Consider the following 12474-nt stretch of genomic DNA (forward strand, 5'->3'; position numbering starts at 1 on the left):
CACTCAACTTGCTATTCCTTTCCTTTTTTTTTTTCTTTTCAATTTTTCATGCATTAACTCTCAGAACAGACCAGTTTGTAAATGCCACAACTCAGATCCCCAAAAGAGGTAAGACAGGGCAGACCCACTTTTTTTGAGCCATTTTGAGTCTACATCAAAGTAATTCACCCCCCCACAATTAAGTTCCATGAGAGAGGAACTAGGAGTCTGGATGAGAAAAAGAGTTTGCATTAAAAAAATGGCAAATGGTTGATTCATTTACGCCCTGCTTGGTTGAACAACTATAGCGAAATGCACTGACAGCAGCTAAAGGTCATAGTCTGGGGTATTTATTCATTCACATATCATTAATTTAGATCTCAAGCATATGAAAGTCAGCACCTTCTCCATTTTTCCATGCTATTATGTTTTATTAACCCAAGTGAAGCTAATAATTTACAGAAATGTTACTATTAACAGTTATGCTAGACCCTAAAAGATGAATAAAAGGGTTACAATTTGGTATTTAAGTAGTGCACTAGAAAGAAAAAAAACAATTCTGTTGTTATTGCTTCATTTTTGGTTAACATCTGCAAATTCACTAGAGTATTGGTTTTTAGAGCATTTACAAGAATGATGGCCCTTTTGCAGAAATATGCAGTTGATTGTGTCTATAACTGAACACAGCAAACAAGGAAGGATACAAACTACCCAATGTCTAAAAAAAGGGATAATAAAGAGAATGGTTTGAAAACAATTGATGCAATTACTCAATTAAGGCATTTACAGCTGAACTTTCAGACACATTTTTGTCATTGCCATAGACACTGAAGTTATTCAAACTGTACAACATTCCCCTGTTGTTCCCTTAAAAGACAAATATAATCAAGCTTAGGACATGCAGGTCATACCTTTTTGTAACTAGAGATTCTTCTGTAGATATGCTCAATTTTCTCGCTGCAAATGGCACTGAATTTACTTTGAAGTTCAGCGGGGATCACGTCATTTAAGGAATTGAGGCTGTTGCAATTCTGCACAAAATGTTCATCGCTTTTTGCCAGTGCTTCAAGAATCTAAGATAATAAAAACACGAGAAGTAGTTATGAAATTAAGTTGACTAAAATTTCCCCTTACTAATCATCTCTTATAACTAAAGCTGAAAAGCCTGATAACATTACAGGCAATGGTGCACAACAACGAATGAAATGTGGGCTGTAAAGAGGTTTTCTTAAATCTATTCCCTGCTAAGTTATACCCTAAGTATTTTTGCTTGGCTTCTCATGACATTGTCTGATAATGGATTTACTACTAATTTCCTACTAATGTAACCACTATTGCTCCTCTAAAATACATTATCTGCTGTATTTACTTGATGAGCACATATTATGCAAAGCTGCTGAATTAATTCGTTCATTACTTCTAGAAAACCTCTGGTTTGGCAGAATACTTACACACTGAAAAAGCATAAAAGAAAAGTTCGTGTTATCCTCTTGTATATTCTGCACAAAAAGGCCAGGAAATAGGGCACAGAATAAGCTGTACTGCCTAGCAAAAACTGAAGCCTTGCCACAATGGTGAGAGAAAACTAAGTAAAAGGCATGTTGAAGAGATGAGGGTAGTACATAGCCTTTGTAGACATTTCAGTCAATCTTTGACTTTCTTTCGAGTTTTATTTGGCAATTAAGAAATAAGGGAGAGGGGCAGGAGGAATGGAAGACTTTGCAGATCGTTTAACGTTTTTTTTAAATTTAAAGGCTCAATTTATAATGACAACATAACTCATTTTGCTTCCTGAGTCCACAATCATCCTCCAAAACATCCAAGAGATAAAGGCAATCGATTATAAGGTATCAAACGAAAGACATAGAATCATAAGACTTTTAAAAAGATACATGTTGCTCCATTGGTATTAAACACAATAAGCATTAACATACAAAAAAATGCTTCATACCTTTGCAGTCAAACTGAAAAATCCCTTTGGTTCAACCATTTTTTCCAAGACATGGCACTTAATTCCAGCTGTGCTGTCATACTCATAAACCACGCCATACTCCAGGTGAACATTGTCAACAGTCAAACTCACATGATCTTTCTTCCCATCAATTATTGCCATAGTGTTAAATTTGTCAATTACCTCTAGAATAAATAAAGTAACACAAATCATTTGACAAGTCCTGGTCATTAAATGAACTAAAAATGACATAGGCAAACATTCTAGAAACAGGTATGTTCTAATCATTCTATTTAAAACCATTCATTAAAAAACCTGGCTGAACTATTTAAAAATCAGAACACCAGTAGATTTATAGATGCTAAAATACTGGACTGCAAAACAGACAGCCTCTTTCTTTACAAACAGTTATTGAAGGGGGCTAATTCCATTTAATTTACAATCCAGAGACATTAAGAAAGACCCAAAAATGGGAAAACAGAATTTCTAAATAAAGTAGAAGAAGATGACTATGAAAACTGTCAACATTCAGAAATGAAACCACAATATCTGCATTTATGAAGAGAACATAAATACAGTTCATATGTTAACTCTCTTTAATTACAAGATGCATATGAATGCAATTTTATCTAAATGTTAATTGACTGAAAATAATTAAGGATATGAAGGTATGAAGGATAGCTGTTTTGTTATTTCCCATGCAGTAATGACTAATGTATCTAGTCTGTCATAAATTATTACTAGTGGTGAAAATAAATCAGGTAATGCCTAGGATTATGTTTCTTACAAATGAAAATGAACAGATTTCCCCCAAAATGTTCACAGAAGTATTTTCTCTAAATGGGAAAGATAGTAATTTTCAAAGAATAGCATGTTAAATTTATATATTCAGAATACATAAGAAAGCAAATCCTTATGTAAAACACATCTTATGATCTGCTCAAAATTTCCTCTCTGCAAACAAACCCACTGCCTACATTTACCTTGCGTTGTAATAACATTCTCAGCAACAACAAAATCAAACAATCATCACATACCTTCCACTTTACAGTCAAAGGCATCGCCTCCTTCATCTCCAGAGGGTTTGGTGTTTGTTTTCTGAAGATCTTCCTGTGCACTTTCAATGCTGTTGTAAACCCACTGTATAGAATCTTGCTAGAAAAACAACAAAAAATAGACAGCTAGAAAAAGCTTTGCAAGTGCAACTGATAGCAACTATTTCACTATTTTTAAGGTCTAAGTTAAAAAAAAAAGAAAATTACAGAGAATTTTGGCATTGTATAAAACCATCTGAAGAATTTTGGCAAGTTATTTTTTATTTCATCATATATTGTCATGAGACAGTATGAAGTCTGTGACAGCATGACATCCATCAGTTTCATGTCTCTGTCAAAAATAATTTAGGACATTTCAAATCAAATTGAAGATTGAAAATTATTTTTCCCCAAGAAATCATGGGGAAAAAAAAAAGAACCTATTTTTTCTTTGCTAAATCTGCTGTGCATCCACAAATCTGGTGGCAAATGTTGTGGAATATCAACCAAAGACAGAGAATGTCCAGCTAACCTATCACCCAGGTGTCACTGGCACAAAGAACCACACTACAGCCTTCATGACTTGTATTTGTCTTTACTACACTTATTTTACTAGTGTAGTAATAAATGGTTTTTATTTTTTCCCAGAGATTAGAGCCCCCCTGCACTACCCCCCCATCCCCCAAAAGAAAAGAATCACAGGCTCCAAAAATCCACCATCTTCTGTGGCTGAGTGACACACAAGGACAGGAATTGTGACTTGCATGGGTCATACAACCTTTAAAGAAGCCATGTATATGTCTTATATCTTGTTCTATCCAGTCTGTAACTCAGCCACATGTCCATCAGACCCTTGTGGAAGGCCCTGTCAAGCATGGCATCTCCAGACTATTCTTTGTCCCTTACACTTCAAAACAAGCTCGACAGTCAGCTAATCACAGCTACAGCAGAATGATTATGTCAAATCTGAATTCAAAAAGAAGTTCATGGAAGAATTCAAAGTTAAGCAAGAATAACAAACATTTAGGCTGAATGTTAAAATCTTCATGCCAAGAGCAAAATACATCCGGTTATCCTCTGCTAAAATACAACATTCAGCTTCTCTCTTTATCCCATCGATACGGTTTCTCTAGGTTTCACAGATTCATCTATGCCTTGCTTTTCACTCAGTGGCATGAAATATTTTAATAAGCTTAACTTTCAGAGCTCTGTGTTGATTGCTGGAAGACACCTGTGCAAAAGCTGATCAACAGGAATGCTTCTGAAATCCACGCTTCTTTGCAGGTTCACCTCAAAGCTTGATGCTGAGTTACGGATTCTTACAGTCTTGCTTGGCAGCATGAAGACTGCCATGCCAATCTCTAATAGGAAATACTAACTACTTAAACAGAAGACCCTTCTCCAAAAGTTAACAACCAATCTAATGCAATATGACTTGGAGCAATGTTCTTCAAAATCATTACAGGAGAACAAACTAAGCATAAATCTGTCACATCATGATTAGTATCACTGCAAAGAAATTGTAATTCCAAGAAGTAAAATCTGGTTTCAATTTTCTTTATTCAGACAAGACAGAAGATAAACATTATCCAGCAGAAGTTATACAGTAATTCACTGAAAGAATCTGAAATGAAGCTTCATGCTCCAGGCGACTAGGAAGATTCCTTACCGTGAGAAATAGAAGATAGAAGAAACAGAAAAAGATTCCCTTTCAATTATGCAATTGGCAACCACAGGAGAGACTACAATATTCCTGGTAATTAAATGATAGGCTAATGCACTGTACTTACAAAATAGGAGAAATCCATAGTCATTTTCCAAATAATAAAAAAAACCCCAACCAAATTTCTTAATAGGAAATTAAATTTTAGCTGTTTTGGCATCAGTGGGAATACTACCATTTACTTCAGTCTAGACAATTCTCCCATAGTTTTTGATAACACTGCATCCTAAATGACATTTTTCTTGTCACTCTGGGGAATTTCAGTTATCTGTGATTTGCTGAATTATGATCAGTTACTTTTTAAAATTGAAATAAATACTATGTGTAGGAAAAAACTTCAAGTTATTATACAAGTGGATTGAAAAACCTGAAGTCATTCTTCATGTCAAAGCATTCTCACCAGCCAGCATTAAGCAACCCTTTTTGGATGTCACTTATATCCATAGGAAGTCTACAGTTACACACAGAGAGAACAAAACTGCTATAAAGAATTTAATTTATCTTTTATTCTAGCCAGTTTTGCTACTAGTGCACAAGATGGTCTCTCTTTACTAGAGTGCATCTTCCTTTACAGAATAGGTGGGCTTGATCTTGATATACCATGTAATAATTTCAATTCTGTATTATCACTTAAACACAAACATCCCGAGAAAATTTTCATAAAGGCTGTATTTATATGACACAGTTCTAACCATATAATTCTTATAACTATGCAGTAGGTGTGGGAGAAGGATTTAAGTCTTGATTTTAATTGGATTTTTCTCCTCAGTAAACACGTACTTGAAGAGTTTGTGAGGTTAATTAATGATATTGGTTCACAGTTTATGAAAAATTTGCAGGGAATTGGAAGATTACGTTATAGAATCCAGATTGGTTTGTTTTTCTTCCTTAAATTTGTGTCTTGGAAGCCTGAGATTTTTGCCTCAACGAATATGAAAAAGATAAGAAAATTTGCATGCATTAAAAAAAATGAAAATTTGAGTCCTTGAATCTATGCTTATTCTGAAGATTGGAATGCAATGGGAACTCAGACTTTCTGGATGGAATATATGCACTCTGCTCTCTGTGTACTGAAGCGTAACAAAATTCTGGAAGAAGATCCGTTTTATGCATTTCATTCCCCTGCTGCTGAGCAGGCAGCAAGCTGTGTGATTCCCTCTCCATCAAGATGAGAATATACCTCATAATGCTTTCTGCATAGGACTGCAGAAATGTTTGAAATAACCCTTTAAAAAGACCATATAAAAATTATCTCTGGTACTTATTTCAGTGCAGAAATTAAGCAGATCTTTAATATCACCAATATATTGAGCAATCTTCAGCTTTTATATTTCAGTTGGCTTCCCTTCACTTTAATTCACCCCTCCTTTCCTCCCATCCCACTCAAACACAACAGATATGTACCCAGAGATAAACACCACACTGTTTACTTTGACCAAAAAGAGAAAGCTAGAAGAAAGTGTGCAAGGGCACCAAATGAGACATACCTGCATTGGCCGCCTGTACTTTCTGCAGGCTGTGACATGAGCAATAACACTTGCATGAGTCTCTTTGCTGACATTAATTCCATTCACTTTGATTATGCACTGGCCAGGGTGGAGACCTGCCGCAGCTGCCACTGTTCCTATCAATAAAAACCCACATAGTCAGCAGACTTTTTTTTCTAAACATCTCGTTTCAAGCTTACAGTCCAAAAAACCTTTTTTTTTTTTTTAAATCAGAACCTGGTCTGACTGATCCTTACATACTTCCCCTGACCACAGAGTACTTCTGTGGACCAGCTGGATGCCAAGAAAATTGAGTTCGCCAGCAGAAGAGACCAGACAACTTTCTAAAGACAAAACAACAAACATTTACTAGCAGTATGAAAATGTAGAAAATTCACCTCAAAGGAAAGGACTTTAAAAGGATAAAATGGCTCTAGCTTGAAAGTCGCTAATTATAACTTAGTCTACTTTTATATGACCCAAGTTATGAGTTTCTTGTTTAATTCAGGTGTTTCAATTTTACATACAAAACAGAAGCTTTCTGGCAATACATAAAGAAGTATAAAAGCATACTAGAGTATCATGTTAAACATGAAGTGAAATATCTCAATTCCAAAGACATTTCCAAAGATCTTTTGCTTATCTTCATATTCTCTACCAACACAATTACAGAAGAGGACCTTACAGCTTTAAATCAAAATACTCAAAGATAAATAAGTAGAATATCTCAAATTAAATTATCAGAGGGTGGGACAGGGGGATACATGCAAGATGACACCTAAAAAACCCATTCTCTTTAAGCAATATAAAATATTTTGTTCAGCAACTTATTTTCACAATGGAATAACCACCTTAGGAAAATCTAGTGACTGAATAGGCACTACAAAAATAGCAGTTGTCTCCAGGTCCTTTCAGTGTGATTCAAACTCACTCCTGAAAGACAGTCTGCTGGAGTATGACCTTAATTCCAGCTACCTGAACATTCGCCTCCTTACATCTCTCTTGATACTGCCACAGAGGTGCCAAGGAAGTAAAAATCTATTGTCTAGAGACTGCCAGACCGGAGTGCAGAAGCTAGGGGCTATGAAAGAAAAGGCTAGACTGAATTTGCAGGGCTGAAAAATAGAAAAGCTTGTCACGACTTCATGACTTGTCAGTTGAGCATGTTTGACAAGGAAATAACTTACAGAATATACGAGCTTCCCTCATTTTAAGAATTATCACTATTAGATTAAAGCTGCATTTAAAATCTAATATAAAGTCATCAGAAATTACACTATTACCAGATATCGCAATCTCCCTTCCCCCCAAAAAGACTTTAAAATAAACATATAAGTAGATCTTATCAAATATCTCTCTCAAGAAAAAAATCCCCAAATCTCTCTTCAGAAAACCCCAAGGTCCCAATTCAGCAAAGTATGTAAGCATATGCTTAAAATCTGCCAGGTTTAGCAAACCACACAAGCAAGCACTTGCATATTGTTGAGGCTAATTGGAATAAAGCATGTGCTTAATGAATAATGATAGGCAGTTGCATTGAGATCCAGGTGCAGAAATAATTATCACATCAGCTACTAAGTCTGTAGTTTATTAGTCTTTCTTTTGAAAATCTAATTTCTGGCACCAGAGTCTAGGAAAAAAGTCATCAAGCTCTGTTCAAATCTGGCTGCTCTGCAGATCAGTTCACTTTTAATTCCTCAGTTACAAAGGCAGGAGCAGGGGAAGAGACACAACTGTCCCACAGTAGCTGAAAATACAGTTTGCTCTACCATAAACAACATGAGACAGTAAGAAAAAATGCTCCAACCTCTTTTACCGCAAGTGCACTGGTAGAAAATATTGAGTTAGGATAGTAAGCAGCTGAAAATCACATCCCAAGATAGTATTTACATGAAACATCTGCAATTACTAAGACAAGGTCACTAATGCTCTTGAGAAGAATTGTAAAAGGCATATTTTTTTGTAAAATGTTTTCAGAACATTGCAGAACCACACAGCCATCTAACAAATTAACACACAGGTTCCCAACAGCCATTCACTGGACAAAGTGATATTGCATCCTTCAGCTATTCCTTAATCTGTAAAGAATGCACAGCTTTAATTTAACTTTCCTACATTGGTATAGCTACATTTAAAAGAAAAGTTGGAAGATGTATCCAAAGCTTACAGAGCATAAGTACAAAAAATAATTTTATTTGGGTTTATTTAATATGGTTTTTTACTTTGGGGAAAATAAAAATCTAAGATGGATTACTGGACCTAATTTTGATTTATCTCAACCAAGTCATTGAGATGTTAAATGTATATTTACCAGTACCATTGACAGTTCTTACAGCTTACCTCTCCCAACAGCATGGACAACGGATGGGCCAAAGCCCCGGATTTGGAATCCAAGTCCATCTGCAGAGTCAGGAATCTTCACTGTCCTGATATAAGCAAAGATTCAATATGAATGTAGCAAAAGGTAGCATTTCGTTATTCAGCAGTATGTAGGTTACAAGGGTATAAAACTCCATACTTCTATTCAAATCAGTTTCAGATTTTGCACCATTCATATTCCAGATACCGTGCACCACTGACGTCAGAAGAGCAAGCTGAGACAGCAGAAGCAATCTATTCCACGGGGAAATTCAATATGCTGATTATAATCAAAACACCACTGTAGCTTTAAAATTCCTCCCAAAAGGACTAAGGCTAAGTTGCCACAGCACAGCAACACTGAAAGCCCTGGGAAGGCAGGCAGTCTCTCCCAGCCGAAAGGACAGAGTGTGGGGACCAGAGATCACAGCAGCCCTGATCAGACAAGCGGCAGAAGACTGCAGAGCCTAGACCCATATTACAATTTAACAGAATCACAGAATATGTGGAATTGGAAGGGACCCACAAGGATCATCGAAGTCCAACTCCTGGCCCTGCACAGGTACCCTAAGAGCACCACCATGTGCCCAAGTGCATTGTCCAAACACTTTTTGAACTCTGTCAGGCTTGGTACTGTGACGTCTTCTCTGGGGAGCCCGCTCCAATGCCCAACCACCCTCTGGGTGAAGAACCTTTTTATAACATTCAACCTAAACTTCCCCTGACAGAATTACAGGCCTTTCCCTTGGGTTGTGTCACTGGTCACCACAGAGAAGAGATCAGTGCCTGCCCCTCCTTTTCTGCTCCAGAGGAAGTTGCAGACTGCAGTGAGTTACCCTGTCATAAAAGGAGATAGGATTTGATAAGCAGGACTTTCCTCGCACGAAGCCATGCTGGCTGTGACCAATGACTGCGTTGTCTCTCAGGTGTTTTTCAATACCTCCCAGAATAATCTTCTCCATAATTTCACCAGGCACAGAAGTGAGACTGACAGGCCTGTACCTTCTCAGGTCCTCTTCCTCGCCCTTCTTGAAAATTGGGACAATGTATGCCAGCTTCCAGTCAGCTGGGACCTCTTCAGATTCCCAAGACAACTCAAAATCATCAAGAGAAGCTTTACAATGACTAGCTCTTTGTGGATTCTTGGATGAATACCATCAGGCCCCATAGATTTGTAGGGATCCAGCTGAAGCAGCAGATCTCACACAATTTCAGGGTTGGCTGGGAGTCGACCATTCTCGCACTCATGGTCCTCTAGCTCAGGGCATTGAGACCCCCTTTGGTCCATCACCCATGTTGAAGATGGAGGTGAAGAATAAATTAAACACCTCTGCATTGTCCCTGTCCCCGTTTGTGAGGTAACCATCCTCATCCTGTAACAGGCTAACCTTATTTTTACATTACCTGTTGCCATTAATATACTTGAAAAAACTCTTTTTATTTTCCCCCACATTTCTGGCCACCTTCAACTCCAGTTGACCTTTGGCCAGGTGAATTTTCTCCCTGCAGTGGTGAGCAGCATCTCTGTATTCTTCCCATTTAACTTGACCTTGCTTGCATTGAGCATATACCTTCCTTTTTCATCTTATTTCCAAGAGGAGAGTCCTGTTCAACCAAGCTGGCCTTCTGCCTTCCCTACTTGACTTACAACATTTGGGAATTGCCTGCTCCTGTGCCCTCAGGAGGTGATGTTTAAAAAGTGACCAGCACTGATGGATCCCAGCACCTGCAAAAACATTTTCACTCCGAAATAATGAATCCTGTCAGGCGTCAGCAGACAAGCCGTTGAGTAGATCATCCCATGATCAACAAACACAAAATTTTTCTGCTTTTTCTGACACCAACCTTGGAGCCACGCATTGACCTGATGGATCTGCCTACTCCTATCAAAATTATTCCTTGTTACTGGAAGTATCAATGAAATCAACTACTGTGCTCCTGCTCTCTCAACCAATTGTCCCTGGACACTGATGTCTTTTTGGATTGCCCTCAGACTTCTCTTTTTTATTTCACTGCTGCCAGTTTCAAAAATCAGTAGCAGAGAGTAATTAGAGGGTATTAGTAGACTAGAGAGTTTTCCAGTAATGTCCCTTATCCAAGCCCCTGGGAGACAGAAAACTCTCTGTGGGTTGGGTCTGGTCTGCATATCGGACCCTCCTTAGAAGGGAGTCTCCTATTACAGCTACCCTTCTTTTCCTGTTAGCAGAGGAGGTCTTGATGCAGGGTGCAGGTGGTGTTGTCTCAGGAGGCCTCACCACCCCAGCATATCTTTGCCCACCTCATCAGTTGTTTGGCCTTCTAGATCCAGAGCCCCATGCCTGTTGTAAAAGGTACCAGTCATACTTGTCAAATTCAGAGAAGGAGGAACATTCTTCTTGGTACGTGCTGTGATGTGCCTCCAGCCTTCATCTTCAACAGACCCTTGGCTAACAGTCCTTTGGCTAATTACCCTGCAGGGTTCTGAGTCCATCTGCTTCTTCACCACAGCAGAGGTTCAAGACTCCTGCAAGTCTGAGACTGTAGTGTTGCTGAAAAGAATTGGTCTGTCTTTTGCTCGTTCACTCAAATACTGCAGAGCCTGTTCACCTCTTCCTGTAGCTCCTTCACCTGGCAACACAGCTCCTCAAACACAGCTCACCTTCTGCAAAAAAACTCTTTGTCATCCCAACCTTGCAAAGAGGCATCAGGCACTCCCAGCAACCTGTGCCTCTTCTTGCTGAGTCTTCTTGAAATAATGTTTTATTGCAGTTTTTCTGAGCAGCTACGGAAAGCACTGAGTTTTGTAAAGCAAGAATCATCTACTGCTGTTTGTATGACTTGTAAGCACATTGTGCTGTGCTCCTCCTTGGTCTAAGAACAAGAGTAATAAACATACTGACAAACCTAACCAACAGAAACAATTCTGAGAATCAAAATTCACATCTACTCCCTAAAATTAAGCTCTGAGCTCGCCCAAAGTAAGCTAACATCCCCTCATGATATCAGCTCACAGTCTACAAAGAGCAACACAGCTGCATTAGCCCTTATCAGAGCTAGTTAGGTCATGCATAACAGTACACTGATTTAACTTTGCAGCCTTTCCATCCAGAGCCAGCTCTGTTATTATTTCAGGGATCTTTGCCCCGAGCTCCATTTCCCATTGCAAAAGCAAACAAATTCAAATTGATGCTGGAAATTGATTTTAAAATACATTTGAACTATAACAAACTTGATTTACAGGCAGTTTTGAATAACAGAATTGCATCATTTCTTGTACTTCTTATTTTCTAGTATACATAAAGCATTTGGAGATGATTATCATGAGAGGTGAGATCCAAAAGTCACTGAAGTCTTTAATTCTTTTAAAATATTTTACTTTAAATATTTTTGTAAGTATAACATCATTTAATGTACTCATATATTAACTATTGATACCATTTATATGGTTGCATTCTGAAACCACCTTGAGAACACGTTAATGAACAATGAAAGACCATCACTGGCAGTTTAGGCTAAGAATTCAGGAGAGAACTGTCTTCTGTCAACTCAGCTGCACTAGCAGCAGCTCCTGACAAAAAGCAGGGAACACTGAGAAACAAATTTGTCTCCTGTGAACTCTTCATTCACTAGAACATCTCTGTCAACCTTGAAATTCACCCACAAGTTGAGTCAGAAATTAAACCAAGATTTGCATTGAAGAAAAGCCAAGACATGCCTTTTAGGCTTTCTACAACCCTGTGGTCTGGGGGATTCTTTAATAGTTATTTTTGTTTGCTTAGGGTGGGAGCAGGTGTTGGAGTATCAGTCCAGATAAGCATCTTTATGCCCTATTTATTTTTTTCCTCTTTTGCCAGTTGTGGGTGCCATTTTACTTCTCAAGACACCTTTGCTTATTAAGAGGAGAAACAGATCTTCAAGCTACCACATAACCAGAGCCATTTCTGAGCAAGGCACTCACGTATG

General features: G+C 38.0%; 1 protein-coding gene across 1 annotated transcript in view; it reads right to left on the reverse strand.

Annotated features, from left to right (window-relative positions):
* The window catches only part of LOC103613589 (phosphatidylinositol 3,4,5-trisphosphate-dependent Rac exchanger 2 protein), an 84824-nt gene extending 75004 nt beyond the window's left edge, over nt 1-9820 (reverse strand). The window contains exons 1-6 of the mRNA XM_008631400.2: nt 9738-9820; nt 8515-8600; nt 6175-6311; nt 2968-3085; nt 1931-2115; nt 891-1052 (exon numbers count right to left, since the gene is read on the reverse strand). Of these exons, the coding sequence (XP_008629622.1) occupies nt 891-1052; nt 1931-2115; nt 2968-3085; nt 6175-6311; nt 8515-8600; nt 9738-9820 (771 nt within the window). The remainder of the gene's footprint in view (nt 1-890; nt 1053-1930; nt 2116-2967; nt 3086-6174; nt 6312-8514; nt 8601-9737) is intronic.
* Nucleotides 9821-12474: the final 2654 nt, after the last annotated feature.

The sequence above is a fragment of the Corvus brachyrhynchos genome, unplaced genomic scaffold, assembly GCF_000691975.1.
Source record: "Corvus brachyrhynchos isolate BGI_N302 unplaced genomic scaffold, ASM69197v1 scaffold633, whole genome shotgun sequence".
Taxonomy (NCBI): Eukaryota; Metazoa; Chordata; class Aves; order Passeriformes; family Corvidae; genus Corvus; species Corvus brachyrhynchos.